Below are 26,519 nucleotides of genomic sequence, written 5' to 3' on the forward strand. Positions count from 1 at the left end.
TAACATTCTGGAGCCGAGGCAGGAGGATTGTAAAATTGCAGATAGCTTAGGCTGCATAGATCCTGTCTCAAAAAAACAACCAACCAACCAACCAACCAAACAAACAAACAAAAAACAAGCCCCAACTTTTACAGGAAATCAGATACACATCTCTTCACCATGCCACATATTGATTCTATTTGATTGTCTTTGTTTCCCGCTAATTTCTATAGGTTCTGACTCATGGGACCTTTGTTTATTTTTTCCTCTTCCTCACCATGTAGTGCTGTGATAGCTACAAAGACTCCATTTTATGCCAGGCATCCATCTTGGTATCCTCTTGCTGTTTGTCTCTGACCCCATCCCTGGACGATAAGTTCCCAGTATCCCTGACTCAGTGACCTTCCACCCTGAAATGTTCAGACGTGGCCATCTACTCGCTATGCTATGACTAACTGCATTTTGGCTTCTGCAACCTGCTTATACAGACATTCAGGTCTCCTTGACTATGTCATCTTGGCAAAACTATGTCATCTTGGCAAAACAGCTCTTGGCTTGCTCATGGGGCTAATCAAGATCTTCTTGTGGGTTCTGCCTTTAAAAACCCTTCCCTCGCTCCTCACGGCAATCTCAAGTCTGGCTCAGAGTATTGTCCCACTGGCAGGAATCGCTAAATCCTTTAATTATAATTGGATGGAGTCTGTGGTCTTTTCCTGGGGTCAAGAACTCTATAACGCTGGATGATGCACTAGTTCCTGAGGTATGGGTGGGACGGACTAACTGAGGGTCCAGTTGCCTGGCTTATGTACATCCTGGGGTCTAGGAAAGAGATGCAGGGGCTTCGCCACCACTCCCGTGCCATGGCTCCCAGGGCAGAGCTTGTGAGGAAAGTAGTGCAAACAGGAGCTGGTGCTCCTTAGCCAGATGGTCGTGGGTGGTTTGTGAATGGAGATTACGTCTTGATGATACTAACTCCCAGCCTAGCACAGGCAACCTAAAGACCTCAGCAAGGAACAGACACATTAACTTTTAATGTCAGTCCCAACTCGGTTGCCCCTCTAATAAAGGGATCCAGTAGTTCTTATCCACTGAAGGGTAGACTCATTTCTTTGTGTGGTTGATGTTGTTGTTATTATTATTTTAATATTTCTTCTAGATTTTATTTGGGATCCTGGCCATCCTGAGTGGACTGTTGTCACTGATGCTTCCAGAAACCCAAAACAAACCAATGACATCTACTTGGGAGCCGGCTGCACAGCAGGTGCCAGAAAGCAAGGATTTGTCCAGTGAAGCCCCTCCCGAAGATGAGATTTCTGAGATGGAAAACAGGAGAGGAAGCATGGACGTGATTAACCTTGTCGAATTTAATGGTGGGAAATGAATGTCTTACAAAGCGCCCAGCGCCGGGAATGTTGACATCAGCGACTTCCTGTTGGAGAGGTGCTGTTCTTTCTTCCCATGTGCTACTTATGTACCTGCATTAGAAAAATGTGAGAAAGGATTAAACCACTGTTTTGTAAAAGTAAATGAAATAAAAACCAGTATGAGAATTCTCATTCTTTTTAAGCTGCTTATTGTTGCAAAATATTTGTCCCACATTTTCTATTCTCTTTCCCCATCCCTTGCCACTGCGCAGGGTTGGGGGATGCTAGATATTTCCGTGGGTGCCGCTGCTCCCACCTTTTCTGTCTCCAAGGATGCCATCTAGGAAGGGGATATGTGAGGATTTTTCTTTCTTCTTCATGCCCTATTGTCTCCTCTTTCTTTTTGTTCCTCTCCTTTCTGTTTGTTTGCTAAGACCAGGGTGTCACACTGCAGCCTAGGCTGGTCCCAAACTGGATTGCAATCCCCTTGCCTCAGCCTCCTGAGTGCTGGTGTTGTGAGTGGAAGATACCAAATACTGGGCTTTATGAGTTTGTTTGTTTGTTTGTTTGTTTGTTTTTAACAAAGCCCCTTGAAAATTCTGATGTTTTCCCCTTGTTTGTGAATCTTCCTCAGAAAAGCCTTGTCAAAGGATGTTTGCCTTCATAATGAAGCCATAAGAAACCAGAGTTACAAAAGGACCTCTTGCTTTCCAGTAAGCTTGAAGGGGCAAACCAGCATGCTCAGGTTTGGGCCAGGGGCAGGAAATGCGGTTTTGGTCTGATGTTTTAATCCTGCCCCTCCCCCCATCTACTAAATTCTCTCTGTAGGTTTATTGGACGCTCTGCATCATTCAGGGACACTGACTTTAGGTCCCATCTGACTCTGGGGCTGATGCACACTCACGTGTACTCCTCCTCTCTTGAAAGAGCAGGCACGCAACTGGAGAGGTGGCTCAGCAGGGAGAAGTACTTACTGCTCTCACAGGAGGCCTGGGTTTGGTTCCCAGTACCCACAAAGCTGCTAATACCCAACTGGAACTCAAGTTCCAAAGGACCTCTTCCCACCTCCAGGGGCACCGCGGGACACATGGAGGTGAAACACCCACACGCAGCAGAGGAGAATCAATAAGTCTTCAAATGTTTTTCATTATAAAGTAATTTAAAGTTTTTTTTTTCTTATTTTTATTCACTAAAATTTTTCTCTTCGACTTCAGTTTAAACTATCGTCTTCCCAAAACAGCTTACCACATTGGACATTTCAAGTACTAATGATTTCATAGTCTTATCTATTAAAACATTTCACATTTACCAAGCATTCTTTTTTTCCTCCTGGGCTTGGGAATTTTCCTGATTATGATTTCATCATAAATTCACTATTTTTTTTTTTACACTTGGAAGTTTGCTATTTGAGCATCACCTAATGTCTAATGCATGAGAACTGATGAAGTCTTGTGGGTTATGTACAGAGGAAAGTCTGCGAAGCAATTGTGTGAATTTAAAAAAATTGCCAAGAGAAATAGAGGAGCCACACTTGACCTGAATTATTTAAGCATTTTATATTAATTCAGTTCATGGGGTAATTGCTTAGTTCTTCATTTGGACTCTACGCTTGTAAAACAAAAGGTAAAGCAAACCAACAAAACCCTTTTCTCCTCTTGTGAAATAAGACAAAATAAAAACAAATAGGGAAATGAAGGGATTTGGCATCTCAGGTCTGCTCTGAGAAAAATGCCATGGCCAAAAGCAATTTGGGGAAGAAAGGCTTTGTTTTAGCTTATAGTTCCCCATGGCCAAGGGAAGACAGGGCAGAAACTCAAATGGGGCAGGAACCAGGAGGCAGGAGCTGATGCAGAGGCCATGGAGGGATGCTGCTACCTGAGGACCTCATTTTTACTTAACCACCTCTGTGAAGACCTCATCTCCATCTGTACTTATATTCCGGGGAGTTTGGAATCCAACCTAGGGATTCGGGGCATTTCTTTATGCTTTGTCCCAGTCAGCTTGGGTTGTAATACAAAATACAAACTAGTTGGCAGAACCAAGAACAATCTATTTGTTATTGTTAGAAAGGTATAAAGTCTAAGTGAGATGCTGACGTGGTAGGTCACATTATGAGGTCTCCTTCAAGATGGATGACATTTCATGGTGTCCCCACTGGAGAGTGTGAGAGCCACCAGCATCTCTTTTTACAAAGTGTCCCATACTCATAACCTCATTAACCCCAGTAACCTCTCAATGTTCCTGGTCATGCTGGGAGTTAGGGCTCTGACATTAGCAGGGAGCAAAAATATTCAGGCCACAGCATCCGTACCAAAACCAACCTGAACACCGCTCAAGATACTCAAGGCAGAGAAGGGTTAACGGCAGAGAAGGGTTAAATCAGTTACAAAAGTGTAGAGAGGACTGGCAGAATAAACTAGAGTAGGAAAAGCTGCTTGGAAACCAAGCTGCTCATGGCTGGGCTGGAGCCTGTTCGCTCATTCTGCTTCTACTGCCAATGCTTCAAAGACACTTCTGCTGCTGACCGGAAACCCAGAAGCCCACACCACCCTGCTGCTAATAAAGCTACAGGCATGCTGTTGGTTTGAATTAAATTAGAATTTCAGATTGATTTAGGAAAAACTGAATCTTTGTTCTGTTGTCGATGCTTCTGGTAATGCTTTTGTGTTCTCTCTCTGTCTTAGGACTTGGGTTGCTATGATGAAACACCATGACTACAAAGAAGTTGGGAGGAAAGGGTTTATTTAGCTTCCGCTTCCACCATTGTTCCTCACTGAAGGAAGTCAGGACAGGAACGCAAGCAGGGCAGGAACCTGGAAGCAGGAGATGGGGCAGAGACCATGGAGGGGTGCTGCTTATAGGCTTGCTCAGCCTTTCTTATAGAACCAAGGACTACCAGCCCAGGAATGGAACCATACAAAATGGGGTGGGCCCTCCTACATCGATCACTAATTAAGACAATGTCCTACAGCCTGGTCTTAGGATCTTTTCTCAACTGAGCGTCCCTCCTCAGATGAAGTCAGATGATCCTCATTTGTGTCAAGTTGAAATAAAATTAGGCAGCATACCTTGGTTGTTTATCTTTTAATACCTCTTAATAAAGTATAATTTCATTCAAAATAGTCTTGTACATTTTGGGTTCTATCTGTTATATGAACTACATATATAAATTATTATTGTTTGAGAATTTCATATACTGGATATATCTGATCTGCCCTCATTCCTTCCCCTCCAACTCTTCTCCTATACCCTGCTCCTGCTCCTCCCCCCACCTTTTTTTTTTTTTTTTTTTTTTTTCCCAGAGCTGAGGATTGAACCCGGGGCCTTCCACTTGCTAGGCAAGCACTCTACCTCTGAGCTTCTTTTTCTTCTTTTTCAGATAGGTTCTTCTGTGTAGCCAGGCTGGCCTTGAACTCACAGAGATCTGCCTGCCTCTGCCTCTCAAGAGCTGGGGAAAAAGGTGTGCACTAACTACCGCCTGGCCCATTTTCCTTCTTCACTTTTTATTACACACACTGAGTTCACCTATGTTCCCAGTCTGTGTGCGGGCATAGGGCCATCTACTGGAGCATGAGGGGCCTCTCAGGGCCTGCATTCCTGAACGATCCCTCTCACTGTAGTTGCCTATTGCCAACAGCTCCTTATCTAGGGGCGGAACGTCAAAAGCTTATCTTTGTTTTAGATTTATTTATTTACTCTACATGAGTGCTCTACCTGCATGTACACCTGCATGCCAGAAGAGGGCATCAGACCCCAGTATTACTGGATGTGAGCTATCATGTGGTTTCTGGGAATCAGACCTAGGATGTACTGAACCATCTCTTTATCCCTCCGCCACCCTGTTTTGAGACAGCGATTCTCTGTGTAGCTTTGGCTGTCCTGGAGCTCACTCTGTAGACCAGGCTGGTCTCAAATTTACAGAGATCTGCCTGCCTCTGCCTCCCAAGTGCTGGGACTGAATGCACCTACCACCATGCATGGCTTGGGCAATTCCTTAACATGTGAGGCCTTTTGATTTTACACTGAAAAATATAAAACGCTATATCTGTAATACTTGGAAGCTAGTCATAGCATATCAGCTCTGTTTCCTTATAAGTATTCCAAGGAGCAAGTCCTAACACTTTGGCTTCAGCCATGCACCTGTAAACTCTTACACTAGACTTCACCAGATGGCCCCTCAGGGCCCTATTGACTTACACCCTCAGCTATACCTAACTTGGTTTTCTCCTCAGTTTACCAAACGACTCCTTATTCAAGTCACATTGCTATTGCTCTATATAAAGAAAATAAAGGACCTTCCAGTGTTATAATCTCCTCCTGGGTTTTATTTCTTAGGAAACATTGCTTCCTTTTCTTGATTTTTAAAGGAGAGCAGAGCCTTGGCCAAGGTATGGAAGGAGGGAGCCCAATGCCTCCCTTTCATGGCTCCCATTGCTGTGGCAATCCCAGCACTTCCACAGGCTGCTCCTGTACGCAGCTCCCCAGCTGCCTCCCATTTTTTCTTCAGATAGCCCCCACTCTTTGCTCTGTGGTTCACTGTGCAAGTTTCTGCCCCTGGTTCACACCATCCACCATCTGATGTCTCTCCTTCCTTTTCTTTGTCTGTCTAGTCTCTGTGGTCCTTGGGGCCTTCCTGCATTCTTTCTTCTCTTTCCCAACACTTACTTTTGTGCTATTAGAGACCTGTCTTACTCTACCTGATACCTAAAGGAGAAAACTATCACCTTAGAAATCCTTAACTCTCTTAAAGCCTCTGCAGTGTTCCTCAACAGAGGGACTGTAAACATTTCCTGGTTCTATAGTCATGCTCAATAAAACATGGACGCCACCAGGGATACGAAGCGGTGTACATTCGGTTTTCATTTTAAAATTCCGATAGCTCCTAAAACTCTCAGCAGCTGCAGGAACAGGAGAGTCGTCTGTGTAAAGACACATTGCCTTGTTGATGGGGCCTCCTTCATGAAGGAGCCTGGTCACAGAAAAGACCAAGGCATGATCAGGAAAGGTAGAGTCTCCTGGTATCCTCCCTCAGTGTCCAGGGAAGTGAGATCCAGTCCTTAAAGAACAAAGCTGTAATCAGTCACACCTACCGAAGGAAGTCTACATAAAAGTCTGAAAGGGCATGGGTAGCTGTTTTCTTCTGGCTCTTCACCTGCAGCCTGGACACCACACCAAGCGTTCCTGAGTTCTGTGAGGTGCTGCAGCGAATGAAATGAGCCCAACATGGGCACCGCAGGAACCCTGATTTGTGCTGCCATTGATAGGCCCGAAGCACAGGGCCACAACCTGAAGGCCTGACATTTGATAAAGAGCAAGTCTAATGGACTGAGCCCTCAGCCTGTGGCATCGGATGTCACATCCAGGTAGAAGGTACCTGAATTGAATTGAACTTGGAAGAGAACTCCTCTGAGCTAGATGAGGTGTCTGCTAGAGAAGCTGCCGTGTTGGTTTCTGGTTATGTGTGGAGAAAAAGGAAAACCCAGTCCGCTAGTCACAGAAATGTTCCATGTTCAGTGACTGAGGGACTGTGGGCTGTGGGCACAGAAGGGAAGTGTATTTTCTTTTCCCCTTTGCCACCTGGACTGCCATCTATACAATCTTACCTGCCTGAGCTCACCAGAGGCTCCCAGCAACATGCAAAGAGAATCGTCTTTCTCCCCATTTTTAGATGGAGAGACACACTCAGAAGGCAGCTGACTTGCTCAAGATAAGACAGCGAGGACCCCTGCTTTGCCTGGGAGCATGACTCTGGAGTGTGCCACTCAGACTCCAAGAGACCACGAGGTTTTCCTCACTCTCTTGGAGCCTCAGTTTATAGATCTATAGAATGAGGAGGATACAATAGTATCTATCTCAGCATCTAGGACAGCGGTGTTACCTGGTGACGCAGGCATGGCTAATGCTAAATCTTCTATTAGTATATTAATATAGTTAATCTTATCATATTAAAATTACCTGGCTGGAGAAATGGCTCAGCAGTTAACCCTTGTTGCTCTTCCAGCAGGTCAGAGTTTGGATGCCAGCACCTATAATCAGATGTATAAGCCCCTGTAGCTCCATCTCCAGGGGATCTGATGCCCTCTTCTGGCCTCCATGGGCACTGCACTCATGAACACATACCCCCCACAGACCACAGCAATTTAAATACAAAATAACGCTCTAACATATATTATCACTACTGTGACACATCAAATTGCTTCACTAGAAACAAACAAGTTTCAAGTGTTTTGCATACAGTTGACACCAAGCAAATACTGGTCCCTTCTATAAATATTTGCCTCCTCCTGACTTATTTTCTGAACGAGTTGTCCGGCTCATCTCAGCTATCAACAGCATTTCACTGTCTCGCATCCTGCTCATCCTACCCTCTGAAGCTGCCCAGCCTCTAGAGCCAGCTCCCTAGTGGGAGATGGCAGACAACTCGGTACAGGGCAATGAGGAAACAGGTGTTTGGTTCTAGCTGGAACTTTCTGGAAGTCAGACAGGCTACCCGATATTTACCACACAAACAAATCAGCTGGAGAAACTCCAGGCTGGTGGCAAGCTGAATGCTTGGAAGCCAGACAAAGACAGGCCACGGAGGACGAACCTTCCCTTGCAGGCTTGGCAGGGATGCAGCTCCACGGAGCTTGCATGCTCCTCTCTCGTGGGGAGTCGGAGGCAGAAACGGCTGCTTGGGCCAATGGGGAGTAAGCTCAGAGAGAACGTTCTTAATAATTTCCCCAATGGGAAGGCGTTTTGCTTTCCCAGTCTCTTAGGAGACCGGGCTAACAGGTCACTGAAAAACAAGTGTTGGTGCCAGGGTCTCCGGATACAAGGCTTCCTTCTCAGAGACAGGTATTTGAATCCCCACTCTTGGCTCAGGGGTCATTCTGTCTGCACTCTGGGAGTTTGGGGGTGTGTCTTGGTGGGACTGGGGTCAGAGATTGACAGGTCACGCTACACCAGAATACTTCCTATCTATCTGGCTCTCGGTCCACTCCACTGGAGGCTGGTTATTCTTAGCCACAGATTGCTTTCACCCTCGTGTTAACTTATTAGAGCTGTGGAGAAAGGCTGCTGGGCAGACAAAGCCACTGTGAAATAGTGGCGAGCAAGGGCATGGCTGTCTGTCTTCTATGACGCCCCCTGGAAACATGTCCAGAACTCCCCTGCTAAACTGTCATGTGCTGGGACCCCTCTCCTGTCTTCCCTCAGCGCTGGCAGTTAGCATCTCAGCCCATCTGCTCAGAAATACACACAGTTCAGGAACAAAAACCTCCCTGGGAAGCTTCAAAGTCTCATAGAGTGGGGGGCGGGGTGGGTCATAAGAAGCTAGAAAAAAGGCAAAGAGCCCCACACAGCCAGACTTCCTGATGTCTGCTGTGGAGCATGCCACCTTACCTGATCCCCTGCTCGCTGCATTTTGCAAGAAGGAATTGTGCCAAGGGCAGGTTTTTAGGCTGACAACCTAAACAGTTGACTGGGTGTTAGAACTTTGCCCCACAAAGTGAGGCAATGAGTAACTCAAACAATTCTCTCTCTCTCTCTCTCTCTCTCTCTCTCTCTCTCTCTCTCTCTCTCTCTTTCTCCTTAATTTGGAGTTGAGCTAGACAGAGGGGGCTGGGCAGGGAGCAGACATAGTAAGACAAAGAAATGAAGGCAGGCAAGGAGGCTGACAGGGCAGTGGGGAGTCACGGCTTCCTGCTGCCTCTGGTGAGGGGTAGGAGGAAGGACACTCAAGTCTTTGCCACTCTCTTTACTCCTCACAAGATGTTGGTCTTCGGGTGCCCCAGAGCAGTCATCTGGCACCTACATTTCCCCTACATCCTCCCCAAAGGGAACTATTTGGGTGACAGCTTCAATGGCCTCTCATTCACCACTTAACGTGAGCTAATAAGGATTCCCTTGGTGGAGCCTTCAGATGAGGGCCTAGAAAGCTAACAGATCTTGGGCCATTCCTTTGTGCTGTAGGCCCACCCATGGCGTGGTCCAGCCAGGAACCCCGATTTCTGTAATTTGAAAACGTGCTGTCCAATTAGGAGCAGTTCAGGCCCAGAGTTCTGGAGTAGGAGGAGACAGAGATGGGGAAGGAGATGATGACTTCAATCATTCACGCTCTCTGAGATGCTATCATTCAAAAGGGATTTGCACGAATCATGCCCGTGTCTGTTCTCCAGTGGGTCCTGGGAGCAGAGGTCACACAGCTCAGCTGCTTTCCAGGCCTCTATTGCATCATCAGCATTCCCTAGAACATGCCTCTAGGGAAAAGTTCAGGCCAGGGCACCATGACTAATAATTTACCCCCAGATGCGATGTGATTCCTGGTGGCGAGTGTGGCAGGCAAGCCTAGGCTGATTTTGTTTCGGCATCAAATGCCTGTGGGGACCTCATCGTTCACACTGTTATTTATGGGAGGAGGGTTTAAAGAGTTGCCGGGCTTCACCCATGGAAACACCAGAAGGAAGTCTTATTCTGAGGGGCTGCCCGATGTGAGGAAAGAATTGTAGGATCAGACTTCATCCGGGCCAAGAAAAACACCCTAAGCAAGGAGGCCTGTTTGCATTTCCCTCCTTAGGCCATGGACACGGTACGCATTGCGGTCGTCGGAGCTGGCGTGATTGGTCTGTCTACCGCTGTGTGCGTTTCTGAGATGGTCCCCCGGTGTTCCGTCACTGTCATCTCAGACAAGTTTACACCTGACACCACCAGTAATGTAGCAGCTGGAATGCTTATTCCTCACAGGTATCCAGGTGAGAGAGGGATATATTTGCAAGATGCTAATTTTACACTTGAGACCATTTCCTGGGGTCCCCTTGCTTTACACCAGGCCTGAGTGAATGACCCTGAAGGCTTCCTGGTGTCCCTCAGTCATCTTTAAAGAGGGCACTTCATCTGAGGGTTCATCCAAATCACAGGGGGCTCCACTCTCTCTCTGTGGCTGAACACCTTGGTCTCCTGGACCAGCTTCTTTGTCTTTCTGCTGCTGCTAGATGAAGGCTTGTTCTGTTCCCCAGGCTTCTTCCTTAGACATGATTCAAACCAGCCCCAGTCATAGACACTTCCTGCTCCACACCTGTCCAGCAGGCTCTTCTGAAGGTTAAATGTGCTAATATTCAGAGTTCAAAATGGTGCCCCACACAGGACCAGTCTCTATCTGCGTTTGCAATTGTCCCTGCCACTCTGGTTACTACAGTTCTGTTTGACCAGCACTTGAATAGGAATTAGGTCATCACGCTTGCTCAATCCACAGCTGAGTTGGAATTGTCTGGTTTTTGGGGATGATTTCTGTAGCAAGCAGCCCCCATTGTGCTTGTAGGGTTTAGGGGTAGGAACACTGGGATGCATATGAAATCAGCTCTCCACACTGACCTAAGTCACTGGAGGACAGTCCATTGAGATCTAACAGAATTCTGCAGTATATCCATTATTTCTTCTTTATCTCTAAACAAGCAGCCTGCCTGCAGTTTTGGAAGAGTGTGGCACACTCACATGGACACGCTTTTCCTTGATGACAATGTTTAATGAATACTAGCGGAATATTTGTTTATTTTATAATCAGTGATTTATTTAATAGTCTTGCTACTAATATGTCTTTATTGACCTGGGGGCCCTGCACATCACCCACTGTATTTCCAGCCCTCAGAAATGGGGTGTCTCAGTTCTTTCTATTGTTCCAACAACGTTCCTGGCTGGATTTCCCAGATCCACCCTCATTTCTGCTCAGACCAGCATCTTGAGAATATACCTTTGTGCCTGAGACATGTTCCTGGTTCCTGTGTCCTTTGCCCTCCGTCAGTAAATCATTACAAGAATGGATCAGATAGACACATCAACACTTTAATTCTGGGGGTTCTGTTGCATTTCTCCATGGCCACCCAGAGACGCCTGAGCCCGTGCAGAAGCAATGGTTTAGAGAGACCTTCCAGCACCTATCTGAAATCGCCAAGTCTGCAGAAGCCTCGGATGCGGGTGTTCTCCTGGTATCTGGGTAAGAAGAGGGATCTGAAGGACTTTAGAACATCACAGATATCAGAGGCCAGCAGAACACACCGGTATGAGGAAGGATTTAGGAAAGACTTCAGGATGCGAAGTGGTTTGAGAATATGGAGAACAATAAGCAAAGATCCGGAATGGCAAATAGACACCGAGTTTGGGTGTGTGGAGTGTGGCACAGCTGATGGAGAGGAAAGAGGTGTGACACTAGGATGGGTACAGAGACCTCAGGCGGAGGGCTGTCTTATTTGAGAATCATTAGAAGATGAGGTGGCCTCCCCCAAAGTAGGACCTGTGCATTCATCATTAAAGTTGCTTTTAGCCAGAAAGGTATTGTTGGAAATTGAGCTTAGGGTCTCGTACATACTAGGCAAGTGCTCTACCATTGAGCTCTATTTCCAGCCCTAAAATTATCCCTCAAAGTGTCATTTGGAAAATAGTGTTTCTGAAATGATTAACACCTTTCTGTTTGATTGTTAACATCTGATTTGGAGGAAATGCATGATTAAGTGGGGTTTGATGACACGTCCAATTTAGCATTTCTAACACAAGCAGCACTTAAAACATAATGACTTCATCCTATATTCTCCTAAGCAGAGATTACACAGTGCTCTCGCATCTTTAATTTAGGTCACAGTGTCAAATGACAAAAGGCATTTGTCACCTATGTTATCCTATGTGTTAGCACAGTCCTCTGGACATAGAGGGACATTTTCAAGTCCCAGTCTATCTTCATGCCATTAAGGCTATTTAAAAAGTACAAGTGTTAGAACGGGAGAGATGGTTCAGTGATTAAGAGCATTTTCTACTCTCACAGAGGGTCCGGGCCCAGTTCCTAGCATCCACATAATGACTCCAGTTCCAGGATTTCTGGTGTCCCCTCTGGTCTCTGTGGACTCCTGCATACAGTACACATAAACTCATGGAGGACACACACACATATGTACAGTAAACAAATAAATGTTAAAAATAAACAGTAGAAAGGAGAAGTCCCAGCTTCCCCCTCTGATGCCAGGCCCCGTGGACACTTCTTGGAAGTGCAGGTGTGTATCAAAAGGATTTATACTCTTTCTCTCTTGCCTTCCCTCACCAGATAACCACCAGGATGGATGGGGACATCCTTACTTTTCCAAAGCCCCTACCCAAAGTAGCAGGTTTTGCTTGGTCATGGAGCCATGGACTTTTTATTTTTATTTTTTCAATGGCTGGACCTACTCTCTCTCTCCCTCCAAGGTTAGTTACTGAGCCACGTGGAAGCGTGGTGTTCACTGTACTAGAATCACACTTAACCTGTTCCAAAACCAATAGGGATTCACCAACACTGTCTGTAACTAATGTTTAGAAACAGACATGTCCCGATATGCTTTCCTTTGGGAACTGAGGCTTTCCACACGTCCTGCGCGTCTTCAGTATAACCTTAATCTCCAATTCATCCCTTCACGAAGAATTTTGGCAGCACTCTACAGCTGGTCTTCCAGGTCTCGGGGATGTGGCAATGAAGAATTTCACATATAGTAAATGCTTAATAAATATGTGTGGAGTGAATTTTACAGAAGACAGACACAGTCCTGTCCTCAGGTGGCTGGGGCCTCTGGGGAGAGGCATCAGTTACCAGAGACTGCAAAACAGAGAGCCATGGAGAGACTTGTGCCCTAGAGAAGAATTTGCTCCAGAAACTCGTCAGAAGCCATGTAGGAAAAAGTGATTCCTTTGAGAGACAGTTCTAGGCAGAGAAGACAGCACACGCACGAACGCACACATGCACACACTGGCCAGTCTCAGGCATTGTACTGAAGGACTCAAATAAGTCATGGTATTGAGCAGTTACTGGGGGATTTTACGCAGCGAGGTAACTGTTTGTATTTGCATTGAAAAGGCATTGTATCTGTACTGTAGAGACTAAACTGGAGGAGAGAGAGATGGTAGCAGGATACATTGAAAATGCCTTTAATTCAGTACTCAGGAGGCAGAGCCAGGTGAATCTTTGTGAGTTCTGTAGACCAGGACGGTCTACAGAACAAATTCCAGCACAACCAAGGTTACACAGAGAGACCCTGTCTCAAAAAAAAAAAAACAAAACAAAAATAAAAACAAAACAAAACAAAAAAGACAACAAAACAAAAAGAAATGGAATGGATAGCTCTGAGAAATGACTAAGAGGAGATTTGATAGGGTTTAAATAGTTAAGCCAGGTGATGGAGCTTTCAATCCCAGCTTTCAATCTGGAGCTAGAGGCAGGTGGATCTCTGTGAGTTTGAGGCCAGCCTGGTCTACAGAGTGGTTTCCAAAACAGCCAGAGCTACACGGCGAGAGACCCTGTCTCAAAAACCAAACAACAGAAGTTAATGGTGTAGGAAGGTGGAGATCAAGGAGGAGGACTCTTATTAGCACTTGGCTAGATTGTTAACATTTTAGAATTGGGTGCTGCTGGAGAGGGCCGTGAGGCGGCAAAGCTGTGGAGGATGGCAGGGTACGCATAACGACAAGGAGGAAGACTCAGCCACGCCCACACAGCACCTTCTAAGGCCTCTTCTTTGAGAGAACCGGGATTCCGAGAGACACAATTGCCAGCATGTTAGCCACGGCATCTTTAACATTCAGATCGCGCCTTGCTACTTTAGAGCAAGGACGATTGCCAATTGCTGGTGGAAACAGCTCGGTACTTGAAAAGTCCAAATGTGTAGCAGCTACAGGCAGCCTGTTCCAGGCTTCTCCTTTTTAAAATATCTAGTTAAAAATATTATTTTGTCATTTCTTTGAAATTTTCATGCTATGCGCTTTAGTCGGATTCACCCGGAGTCACAGGCTTCTTGTTAACTACGGGTACCACGGTCGACTCCTCCACCCCACTGCGCTACAGTCTCCATAGTTAATTAACATGGTGACTCTTACTTCATAACCTAGGACTCGACCTAAACTCCACAGGCCTGCCCCCTTCCAGTTATCCAGGTACAGTGATGCATACCTTTAATCCCAGCACTCCGGAGGCCGAGGCGGGAGGATCGCTTAGATTTGAAGGCAGCCTGGGCTCTGTAGCGAGTTCCAGGCCAGCCAAAGCTACACAGTGAGACCCTGTCCCAAAAAACAATCAAATTCCTACTAACTGTGAGAAACCACGCTCAGCAGGGTGCAGTAGCCTAGGACAAGTATCCTGACATAAGAGTTCCTCATTAAATACTGCCAAAGAAATGAATGTGTCCAAGCCAGGCACGGTGGCACACGCCTGTAATCCCAGCACTCGGGGGGCAGAGGCAGGCCGAACTCAAACTGGGTTTGAGGCCAGCCTGGTCTACAAAGCTAGTCCAGGACAGCCAAGGCTACACAGAGAAACCCTATCTTGAAAAACAAAACCAAAAAAAAAAAAAAAGCCCAAAACAAACAAACAAAAAAACCGAAAAAATAAATGTTCAAAATCAAGGCTAACCTTCGAGTTCCTCACATTTTCCTTTTCTTCTTCATGTGAAGCGGTGCAAAACATTAAAAAAACTTTCCCTCTGAAATAATAGTCACCTGTAAATAAGAGGAAATTGTGGCAAAAATATCTCAGAAAAGACAATTTAAGTTAGCGTTTTAAAAAGACACGCTATTTTTGTTTTTTGTGACGCTGGGGATCTGAAATCTGAGCTGGTGCGTGCTAGGTGGGCGTCCACCAATGAGAAACCCCCAGCCCAGGGGGACACCCCAAAGCTCTGACCCCTCAGGGCAGAACCTCTGATGTCCAGCCACTCAGTTATCCGGACCCAAGAGATGGGAAGGACTGGTCTTCTCCTCTTCGTGTTTGTAGGAAGTGAAGTTTTAAAATGCTTTAGGGAGTTTATATGGACTTAACTTACGGAGCCTCTTCTGCTTGGGGCGCTCCAGGTGGCAGGTGTTCCGGAGTGTCCCCGCGGAGGAGGTGCCTTTCTGGGCTGACGTCGTCCTGGGATTTCGCAAGATGACGGAGGCTGAGCTCAAGCGGTTCCCTCAGTACGTGTTTGGTCAGGCTTTCACAACCCTGAAATGCGAGACTTCTGCCTACCTGCCGTGGCTGGAGAAAAGGTTGGTTGCAGTGTCTTTGCGTCGCCCCGGGTTTGACACGGCGATTAATGATGGCACAGCTGTGCATAGAGCGCGCAGGAGGCTCGCCGGGGCTCACAAACCGCCAGGGCCGGGTGGAAGCTGATGCTGGTCACGGGGCGAGGACTCAGTCCACACCACGCTTGCTCACGGCAACTTGTTGCCTCACTTGTCCCCCCATTCCTTCAGAGAGAAGCCAACGACGGAAAAATCTCAGTTTGCTTTTTCAGAAAATGGAGACGCTCGGATAATGCAGGAAAAGCCTTAGGTTTTTCTCATCCCAATTATTGTTGAGTTTTTCTCATTTTCACTAAAAGTAGCTTCATTGTTATTATAAAGTCGCTAACGTGATCATGAATGAGAATATGAAAGTGGAGGGCTTATCTAAAGTACCTAAGGCTTCCTTAAAATCTCGCCCTTAAACCTTTGCCCTTTCGTTTTGGCTTGGTTCTCAGCACTGCCTTTTTCTAGCTTGTTAGGATTCACAAGTAGAGTATTTTCGGCTGAGACACATCTATAAATCTCTTCTTGCTGGTTTGCTCCACATTGCATGCTCCTGTGGGTTGGAGATGTGGGGATCGTAAGTGCTGTCAACCCCCAAATCTGGTAAATAACCTGCATCTAAAATGTTTGGGACCAGCGGTATTTTGAAGTTTAGTTGTCTTTTTTTTTTTTTAATATACCTAACGACCGTGGCGTCTGGCCAGTTGGCTGATATGGTGGGTGACAAGGGCCACCTGTCCCCTTTTCTAACCTGGAAGAAAGGCTTTGTGGAACAAGGTAGGGTCTGTCGCCGCCCAAGCCCAAGAGGAGCCCTTTAGGCTGGTGGGAAGAGGGGCAATGCCCCCACGGTGAGGGAAGAGGACATCTGGGGCTCAGTCTGTGGGCTGGGCAGGCCCAGATGGGCGGCCACGCAGTCCCTGCTGTTCCTCAGACTCGGGCCTGTTCTGTTGACTCCCACGCCTCTTCGCCACAGTGTGAGCTCTGCCTTCTGTCCTGATTCAAAAGGGAACACTCCTCTCAGCGTGCCAGGTAGCAGGGGCTTCCGCCTCAGCGCCAGCTAGGAGATGACAACCTGGGGAACATATATTATCTCATTATATCTTAGACCGTTCATTTTTTCCAAGAGCAGAAAAGATCATCTTTTTCTCAAACATTGCCCAGTAATGTCTAGAACAGCACCCCCCCCCCAAAAAAAAACCCTCAGAAGTTTAATCACCTATGCAGGTGATATTTTATATCTTGGGACTGTAAAGCTGCATACTTGGCTGTTTTTTTTTTTTTTTTTTTTTTTTTTTGCTTGCCATCCCAGGAAATGAATTGCAGAGGCGGTAAGTCCCCTGCCAGGCAGCCTACCTAAATAAATTATTCTGTGGGGACCAGAGTCACCCTGCATTTGCTGACATCTAGAAAGCCTGGTGGTCCCTATCAGTGTGGGAGGCCTATACTTTACACGGCTGATTTCTTTCCATGGCTCCGAGGAGACCCACGCCGGACACAGCACTGACCTCCCTGCCCTGCCCGTGCTGTTGGTTTTCATCTCTGTTGCTTTTTCTGGACAGGCCTTGACTCCCCCACTTTTTCTAATGCTCTCCCACCTGCTTGTCGCCTCCGATTTCCTAGATCGTGTAGAAGCACACATCACCCTAAAGCATCTTCACCTCCTCCTCTAGGGACTAAGGGACCATGGCTGCTCCCCTTTAGGGTTATCTTCCTATAGAAGCCCTGGGCCATATCTGTATGTCCTCCTCCAAGGGGCCAGAAGCTGCCTTACACTTGACCCCTGGTGTGCTTGCCATGCCTTGTATGTTTCCATGGAGCCTGCCAGACTGGGATGGACCCTCGGAGAAGTGTACCGTAGCATGCAGTTCATCGTGAGGGTGTTGGTGATGGCAACTGTCAGCAGCCAGGGAACGTTGTCAGGGCAGAATTAGACTGTATGCACTTGGAGGCCTTAAAAACCCAAAATACACTTTAAAGCTCCAATTATGGGAATGTATGTCAGGCATAGCGACAGGAAGTGTTGCTAGGAGAAAACTGGGTTCCCCTGGAAATCTGTATGCAGAGACTTGAAAATTTAAACTAGGCTTCTTCTTGTTTTTTTGAACATATTGACTGAACATAGTTGATTCCTCCCCTCCCTAGCTGATGGTGATCAGCCATCTTGAGAGCTGACTAACAGTGTGTATGCGACAATCCCCAAACAGCTCTCGGATAAGTTCCCATCCTTGATCTGGCCATCCTCACCCCTCTTCAGCGTGTCTTCCAAGCCTCTCACCTCTCCACTCCAACCTGTTTTCACACGGCGACTAAACGCTCATTCTGACTGACTTTAAAGACCCCGCCGGAGTCACCTCTACTCATTCTCCGGTGAGAGGAGAGCTGACTGCGTACCAAGAGAGATGTCCAGATGTCCTCCTTCAGACAGTTAGGGTCAGAGCTGCTGGCATCCCTAATAAACCAGGTTTGGCCCCATCCTCCGTAAGTCAATTAAACACACAGGTAATGGTGAAAAGAAAAAAAAAAAAAAAAAGGAGTGTAATTCAGTCTAGACACATTGTGAAGAAAACCAAAGGACTAATCCACCTTCCAGAACCAGATCCACCTTCAGGCTGCTAAAAAAAAAAAAAAAAAAAGGGTTAGAGGGCCGCAGGTATGTGTAGCTGAACGTTTCCCGTCAGGGTGAGATCTGGCTATCACTGTGACCAGCTCCACTGTTTTCAGCGTGGTGGTCTAACAAGTTGTCAGAGTTTCGTAAAATCAGAACCCTTCCTCCTGCCCTTCCCCACCCAAAGGTCTCTGCTCTCTCCTCACTGCAGTATTTCTCCAGCAGAGACTCTTTGTCCCACTCAGTGCTCTCAGCCAATAGATCTCCCTTTTCCTCATGGATTCTGGGGCCACCGTGTGCGCTCTCTACAGGACGGCCCTCACACGTTTGCCAGGAGCTGAGAGGAAAGTGATCCAGCATTTTACATCCCCAGTCAGTCTCCCCAACTTCTGTAGTAGCAGCTTCGTATGGTTGTAAAAGTAACTTTTAGGCACCTGGTCATCTAAGTTAACATCTGCTTTCGGGAAACCTCCTCCTCCAGCAGCTAACAAGGGAAGGGTGGGGCCTCATAAGCCCCTTCCCATCCGTGATGAAATATTGATGGGCCCAGTCTGTGAAGGTCCTTTTCAGATCATAACAGCTGCTGCGAGTTCATGATTTCATCAGCTATATGATGTCCAGAAGACACATTCTCCTCCCCGCCCGTGCTTTCCTCCCCACCTGGCTCTAACATTCTTTCTACTCCATCTTTCTGTGGGGTTCGTGTTTACTTCTTAAACAGCACAAACACAGTACAAACATCCTGGTTAGTGTTACCACAAAACACTCATGTTGCAGAAAATAAAGGGTATTGGGCTAATAATGTTTATTATTAGCCTTATAATTAATACGGTGGAATTATCGATCACAATCAATACATGACACAGATACCAGATAGATTTTTAGAAGAGCCTGATTTCACCTGGGGCATAGCAGATGTTAGTCCTCTAAACTCTCCTTACCACTACTCAGCCCCCATCCCAGGCCATCTGCTTTAATCCTTCCTATCTGGGCGACCTCCCATCCAGAATCCCAAAATACTTGCTGATGTTCTTGATTTGGGCCAATTTCTTCCATTTGTGCTGATCTGCCATGTGCTTCCCCCACGCTAACCCATGGCAGTGTCCTGCTTCTCCCTTCTTCTTCCTCCTCCTATACTTGTCTCCTTCCCACGACCCTTCTCTCCCCAAAGCCCAAGAACCTTAGCTATGACTACCACCTTCTGCCCTGCCCAGGTGTGGGCCTTTTAATCAGCCAACCAGAGATGCTTGGGGAACATTCCTTCTCATGGCAGGGGTGCAGGAGATAGTTCATCATTAACAACAATGTCCACGGTAGCATGGTAACCAGATCTCAAGGCACTGAAGTCAGCGTTTGAATAAATGACACCAGGCCAACCCCAGCACACCCCTTTACTCTTCTTTCTGTAGCAGGGTTATGCCTGATTTCATTTTTAAAAACAGCTCAGTGTCCATCCAATGAATGTAATCTCAGCTTCCATATTGTTCCATGGAGAGAGTGGAAATCGAGGTACATAGAATAAATAAGTAAATAAAAGTTCTGGCCTCACTCCTTTCAATCACTCTGTCACACGAAAGGTTTTCCTTGGTTGTTTGTGGTCCCATGAAGATGCTTGACAGCGTCTTTGGTTTTCTTGTCCCGGGTAAATACCATTGCCTTCCATTAGTTTTCTGAATAACAAGCAAGGGTACATAGGGTGAAAATTAGTGCTTAAAACATTCCCACCAGCAATGGAAGAGGGTTCCCTTTCTCCACATCCTCTCCAGCATATGTTGTCACTTGAGTTTTTGACCTTAGCCATTCTGATGGGTGTAAGGTGAAATCTCAGGGTCATTTTGATTTGCATTTCCCTGATAGCTAAGGATGTTGAGCATTTCTTTAAGCCAGAAGCTGGAAACAACCCAGATGTCCCTCGACAGAGGAATGGATACAGAAATTGTGGTACATTCACACAATGGACTACTACTCAGCAATTAAAAACAAGGAAATCATGAAATTTGTAGGCAAATGGTGGGAACTAGAAAAGATCATCCTGTAGGCAAATGGTGGGAACTAGAAAAGGTATCCCCAAAGCAGAAAGACATACATGGTATATACTCACTTATAAGTGGATATTAGACATATAATATAGAATAAACATACTAAAATCTACAGACCTAAAGAAGCTAAACAACAAGGAGGACCCTAGGGAAGAAGGTTAATTCTTATTCAGAAGGACAAAAAGGATAGATATTGAAAATAGGGGAAGATAGGGAACAGGACAGGAGCTCACCACAGAGGGCCTCTGAAAGACTCTACCTAGCAGGATATGGAAGCAGACGCTGAGACTCATAGCCAAAGTTTGGGCAGAGTGCAGGGAATCTTATGAAAGAAGGGGTGGGGGGGATAGAAAGACCTGGAGGGTCAGGAGCTCCACAATGAGAGGAAAAAACATCTGGGCACAGGGGTCTTTTCTGAGACTGATACTCCAACCAAGGACCATGCATGGAGATAACCTAGAACCCCTGTGCAGATGTAGCCCATGGCAGCTCAATGTCCAAGTGGTTTTCCTAGTAAGGGGTACAGAGACTGTCTCTGACATGAACTCAGTGGCCTGCTCTTTGATCACCTCCCTCTGAGGGGGAGCAGCCTTACCAGGCCACAGAGGAAGACAATGCAGTCACTCCTGATGACACCTGATAGGCTAGGGTCAGATGGAAGGGGAGGAGGACAAGATGGACTGGGGGAGGGGCATAAGGGGAGAAGAGGGAGGGAGAGTGGGATTGGAAGGGGATGAGGAAGGGGGCTACAGTTGGGATACAAAGTGAATAAACTGTAATTAATAAAAAAATAAATTAAAAAAAAAAACCAACCTCTTGGACTAAATGGAAAGTACACTCCGGGTTCAAATTATTGAAGGCTTAACACAGCTGGACCTTCTGTAAATATTTAACATATAACACATGAATCAAACCCAGAGGTTTACAGCTGTCCTTGGACTTGCTCAGTGGTGATATGGGAGGGGTCCCCACAGTGGGGGCTGAGAGGCTGGCTATCTACCGGTGACCCTCTGCTAAGCTGTGGGGAAGACAGCCATCGGGTCTGTGATGCTGGGGAGCAGCAATGCTCTCTTGCACTCTCCTCTATGTGTGGCATTTTCTAGAAACGGGGCCAGTGTCAAAAGGTCAGTTCCTTGCAGATCTTAATACAAGTTTCAGTTAAACTTCCCAGCTAGGAAATGCGAGCAGAATGTCAGCTTCTGTTCCTGTTGAGGTAAGATCAGCAGTGAAACTAGGCCTTCAGTTACCTTCTGGCCACGTCTTCACGCTACAGTCCAGAAATTTCGACTTTCCTTTGTTCCTCTGGCTTGGAAGGGGATGGGCTGAGAACTAGCATTCTCACTTCTGCTCTCTCAGAGGCAGGGGGGTCTGTCTCTGCTGTCAGCTTTGTCTTTCCCTTTTCTCTCTGGAATGTGCCTGAGTGACAGCAGGCAGGGAGACAGATGCGGTACCACGCTATTTGTCCGGATTCTCCAGAGATGGAACCAACTGTGTGTTCACGTGTGTCTGTGTGCACTCTCATACGTGTGTCTCATACACGTACATGCACATACATGTACATACGCACATATCTCTGTGCTAAAACTTCACTCTTCCAGCTTCTTGGTTACCAACCTGCATCCGTTGAACAGGACTGCCAAGAGTTTCTTATATTAAATCCCCTGTATCCTGTAAAGAACCTAGGAATAAGATTATAGGATTACGAGGGATTAAGATTTTTGATGATAAGATTACTGGTGGTTATTATTATTTTTTTAATGGCTACAGAATTTCCACATGCGAGATGAAAAGAGTCGCTGGGATGGGAGGTGGCAATGGTCGCACAACAGCGTAAGTGAGCTTAGAGCCACTGAGCTGTGTACCTAAAAATGGCCCAAGGGGTGAGGTTTTATGCGGGGTATATTATCCTACAGTTTAACAATGATCACAAGGCTTGGCTGAGCAATTTCTTCACATTAGTAAACTATTTGGTCCAAAAAAATCAGCTCTCATTTATTCTATCAGCTGTCTAGATTGTTCCTTTTGTGAAAACATCCTCCCTTGTGTGTTTGTGTGTGTGTGTGTGTGTGTGTGTGTGACAAAGAGAGACGGACAACAGATACACACACACACAGAGACAGAAAGACACACAGAGAGAATACGAGCAACCACTTTCTGGAGAGTGCTGACTGATATAAGGGCACATGCAAGAATTAACAGCCTCTGAACAAGAGCTGCTTGGGTGTTGTTTAGAGCACAGATTAACTTGGTATTTATTTTGCATATACATAGAGGAACTCTGTGACATGATATAAGAGTGAGGACGTATGATTTTCTTTGTTTTGGATTTCTAGAAGAAGGCTTCATTTAGGATTAACCACAGGAGTCTCCGCTGGTCAAGGATGGAGCGAGGCTGTGATGCAGGGAGGCGGGGAAGCTCCTGAGAGCCTGCTGTTCTGTCCTCCTGCCCTTCGTTGCTGGGGAGTGGGCGGGAGGTGGCTACCGAGGCTCACCCGGTCTCTCTTTCCCAGGATAAAGGGAAATGGAGGTGTGCTGCTCACCAGGAGAATAGAAGATCTGTGGGCGCTGCAGCCGTCCTTTGATATCGTGGTCAATTGCTCAGGCCTGGGAAGCCAACAACTTGTGGGCGACTCCATGATTTCCCCGGTAAGAGGCCAGTTGCTCCAGGTACAGGCCCCCTGGGTGAAGCATTTCATCCGAGACGGAGGTGGGCTGACGTATGTCTATCCCGGTGCGTCTTATGTGACCCTGGGAGGAACCAGACAAAAAGGAGACTGGAATCTGTTTCCAGATGCGGGACTCAGCAGGGAGATTTTTTTGCGGTGCTGCGCTCTTGAGCCTTCTCTCCGCAGAGCCTTCGACATAAAAGAGAAAGTGGGCCTGAGGCCCAGCAGGCCAGGTGTTCGCCTGGAGAAGGAGGTCCTGGTCCAGGGGGAGCGCAGGTTGCCTGTGGTCCACAACTATGGCCATGGGAGTGGGGGCATCTCAGTGCACTGGGGCTCTGCTCTGGAGGCCACGAGGCTGGTGATGGAGTGCGTCCACACGCTCAGGACCCCAGCCTCTATGTCAAAGCTGTAGCTGACATCAAATGACAGCAGATAACCCCGGGTCTTGTGGGTCAAAGCACAGCCTGGCCTGGTATCATTCATTGAGATAAGCAATCTTGGGATGGCGATGTCATTAAATTTTGGAGAGAGGTGACTAATAAAGTCTGTGTGAACCTCCTGGGAAGGTATAGGATTGGCCCCGAATGGGACAGGGCTGGAGAGACTCAGCCATCACAGGTTCTCAGAGCTTTCCCACTGCTTGGAAGTTGAATCTGACCTTTGTTTTCAAAATTAGAAACTATGCAACACATGTCAGTAGATTAGAAAGCTTGCCACTAATGATACAGGACCTAAAACTCCATTTTTCCCCCTTTGGTGAAAATATGTGTCATTAAAAAAAAAATACCTGTTATATAGGGTTAAGAGTTTTGGAGGCTCGGATGCTAATTTATATGAATGTTGTAAGTGATGGGGATTTTTGTATCTTTAGCTCATAATCTCGTGGGAGGAGATAACGTGTGGGGGACACTTGGATCCTTGCCCTGTGGAGCTGCAGGATCCTCTCAGGTCGCAGAGCGGCCCAAGGGCGTGCTAGCATCTCCACAGGACCACACAGTGCAGCCCTCCTGTGGCTAACAGCGGCTTCCTTTCCTCAGCTGGCGATAGTGGTAGAAGATGGCGGCGGGGTTGGCCCTGAGGGTGGCAGCAGCATCGGTCTCTGCTTCTGCTTTGTCGTTTCTGGGACCAAACACCTAAGAGAAACAACCTAAAGGCTTGGTTTGCTCCTAGGGTCGGTCCATCACACCAGGGAGGGCCTTGTAGAACAGAGCTGTCCAACTCACGCCTGCAAGAGAGCAGCAGGAAGGATGGGGCAAGATACAGCCCCTGAGCAGCCTCCCTAGTTATCCGCTCCCCATAACCCGCCCCTGCCTCCTGATAGTCCATCAATGGCTTAAGGCACTGATTAGGTCAGCGGTGTCTGGAAACACCTGCAGCCCCACCCAAAGGGCTGCTCGGGTCCTCTCTCAGGAGGTTGCTTAGGCAACCTCCATCTTGTCAAGCTGCCAACAGGGATTCACCGTCGCCGTGGCCGAGGCTGCTGGGTGTCCCATTCCCACCAATGATGGAGAGCTGGCTGACCGCGCGGTGAGCGAGCCTTGTTGAAGACTGGGCGGCCTGTGCAACCGGAGAGCTAATTTGCTAATGGAGATGGCGCAGTCTTTCAGGACGACACCCAACACAAAGTCTTCTTCCTGCCGAAAAAGTCCCGGGTGATTAAACAAGTTTGAGACTTGCTGAGTCAGGGAATTTAACTTGGTTTCCTGACTTAGGTCAGTTCAGAGACTTTAACCCGTCCCTGCGAGCGGACTCTGGGGTTTGGGCCTGGGAGAAAAGGTATCATTCATTGAGATAAGCAGTCTTGGGATGAGGATGCCATTAAATTTTGGAGAGAAGTGTTATGGTTTGTGACTAATAAAGTCTGTTTGAACCTCTTGGGGAGGCGTAGGATTGGCCCTGAAAATAGGACAGGGCTGGAGAAACCCCAGCCTGTTAAGATTGCCTGCTGCTCTCCCGGGGAACCAGAGTTTGTTTCCTAGTACCCATGTCAGGTGGGTCACAGCCTCCTGTAACTACAGCTTCAGGATTTCCAACACCACCCTCTTCTGGCCTTTGTGTGTGTGTGTGTGTGTGTGTGTGTGTGTGCGTGCACGCCCCCGCATGCACACACATACGCACAAATTTAATAAATCTTCAAAAATTATTTTAAAATATAGGGTAGCGAAGATTCCTAGCAAAGCTCATTTTTACTTTTTTTGTTGTTGAGGTTTTATGTGTGATGTGGTTTGAGTAGAGCGCTGTGCTGAGGCTTCAGACGCTACTCTGTTTCACGGCTGCCAAGATTCTTGCTAAGTCAAGCACTCGCCTTTCTATCAATTTCCACCAGGGGGCGATGTTGTATCAAACTTAAATAAACCAGAGCCTCTGAAAATTTACAAATGACAAGAAATAAAAAGTAGGTAACTGAAAGTGGCGTCTGTGAGATTTTGTTCTTCCTCCTCCTTCTTCTCCCTCTACCCTCCTTCCCTATCCACTCCCTCCCGCTCCACTCTCTTCCTCCCTCCCTTTTTTCCTCTCTCTCTGTGCAGACTTCAGAGTTTCTATGGCCAAAATTCTCGTGTTTATATCAAGATTATGTGCATCACACGAAAAAATATACTATGATAAACTGGCATTTTCGACAAGAAAATAACATTTTTAATAGTTAAAAACAAAAACAAAGGGTGTGGATCAACAGAGATGGGCTGTTAAATTTTTTTTGCATGTAATGTTCTTGATCATGCTATTTTCCTCCCCTAGCACTTCCCTTCCCTTCCCACACACCTTTATCTTCTCTCTCTCTATCTCCCTTTCTCAAAAACAAAACAAACACCCATAAAAACTAAAAAATGAAAAAAAAAATAACTCCACAAACTCCACCCCAAACAAGACAAAACAAAAACAGACAAAAACAAACAAACAACATTAAGAACCCAAACAAAACTCCAAATCCATGGAGTTCATTTTGCGTTTGCCAACTGCCTGTGGGCAGGAGGCCTGCCTTGGAGTGTAGTCCATAAGCCCAGTGACACCCCTTGGAGAAAACTGATTTTCCCTTCGCTGGCAGGCAGGAGTCAGCTGTCAACAGCACCTTGAGTAGGGGTGGGAACCGGAGTCCACAGGTCCCTCTCAGCGCTGGGGCCCCATCTGGCCTGAATGAGTTTTAAATGCTCTCATTTGTTCTCTGCACATGCATCTGTGCTGCAGCTTTCTCGTTTTGCTTGCCGAGTCTCCCAGACGGTCCTACCTCTCCCTGTTTGCTATTCTGCTTTAGCCTCGCGCTCATTTTATGTTTTTCATGCTCAGCATTCTAGGACTGAATGATTAGACGCTTCCTGGCTACTTGCCCTGATTTCGTGGTCACTAATTGCTAAGCGCTTCCTTGGTGTCTCTCAGAGGTTATTATTCATGTTGGCCGTGAGCTGCCAATCTGGGCTGCATCTTAAAATCACACGGGAGGTTTGGTGGTGATGGTGGTTCAGTGCTCAGCCTTGCCAGCTTTCAGCAGCACCTTTAAGACAAGGGGCTGGGTGAGGGGGTGTTCAGAGCTGTCCACAGGGCTCTGAGCCTTGGCGGGAACCTTTTCCCTTAGGCTCTCTGAAGCTGCTAGAAGCCGCGCCTCCTCTTTCTTCCTTGCTGTCATAGGGAGAGTGTGCTGGTACATCCTCGTGCACCCCGGACAGAATGTCCCATGACAATTAGCTTCTCTCAAAGAGGCTCTCTAGATATGCTGAAAATTACCTTGCCAGCTAGACACAGCTGCCTGTCTGAAAGATGAGAGCGAGAATGTGCACACGGACCAGCGCCGGAGCACATAAGACAACAGTCTTCACCGAGATCTGTGGCCTTCTCT

At 46.9% G+C, this 26,519-nt stretch overlaps 2 protein-coding genes and 1 long non-coding RNA gene across 9 annotated transcripts in view; 2 read left to right on the forward strand and 1 right to left on the reverse strand.

Annotated features, from left to right (window-relative positions):
* The window catches only part of Slc22a16 (solute carrier family 22 member 16), a 32,513-nt gene extending 31,153 nt beyond the window's left edge, over nt 1-1,360 (forward strand). The window contains exon 8 of the mRNA XM_021638743.2: nt 1,136-1,360. Within this exon, the coding sequence (XP_021494418.1) occupies nt 1,136-1,360 (225 nt within the window). The remainder of the gene's footprint in view (nt 1-1,135) is intronic.
* LOC110549521 (uncharacterized) lies at nt 1,324-8,855 on the reverse strand. Of its 4 annotated transcripts, XR_009588059.1 has the most exons (4): nt 8,727-8,837; nt 7,845-8,013; nt 7,299-7,369; nt 1,324-1,454 (listed from the first exon to the last, which is right to left on the reverse strand). It is a non-coding gene; the product is annotated as an uncharacterized LOC110549521 (long non-coding RNA). The 4 variants fall into 4 exon arrangements; XR_002476464.2 differs by lacking the exon at nt 7,845-8,013 and having other exon boundaries at nt 8,727-8,855; XR_009588058.1 differs by lacking the exon at nt 8,727-8,837 and having other exon boundaries at nt 7,933-8,055.
* Ddo (D-aspartate oxidase) lies at nt 8,042-25,096 on the forward strand. 4 transcript variants are annotated; one of them, XM_021638746.2, is made up of 6 exons: nt 8,042-8,180; nt 9,901-10,075; nt 11,205-11,313; nt 15,180-15,356; nt 22,532-22,667; nt 24,130-25,096. In XM_021638746.2, exons 2-6 carry the CDS (start codon nt 9,904-9,906, stop codon nt 24,190-24,192), a joined length of 657 nt encoding a protein of 218 aa, XP_021494421.2. In that variant the 5' UTR covers nt 8,042-8,180; nt 9,901-9,903; the 3' UTR covers nt 24,193-25,096. The 4 variants fall into 4 exon arrangements, with proteins under 4 accessions (XP_021494421.2, XP_021494419.2, XP_060229545.1 ...); XM_021638744.2 differs by having other exon boundaries at nt 22,532-25,096; XM_060373562.1 differs by lacking the exons at nt 22,532-22,667; nt 24,130-25,096 and adding an exon at nt 15,564-20,692.
* The last annotated feature ends 1,423 nt before the right edge of the window (nt 25,097-26,519 follow it).

The sequence above is a fragment of the Meriones unguiculatus genome, chromosome 20 (genome assembly GCF_030254825.1).
Source record: "Meriones unguiculatus strain TT.TT164.6M chromosome 20, Bangor_MerUng_6.1, whole genome shotgun sequence".
Lineage (NCBI taxonomy): Eukaryota > Metazoa > Chordata > Mammalia > Rodentia > Muridae > Meriones > Meriones unguiculatus.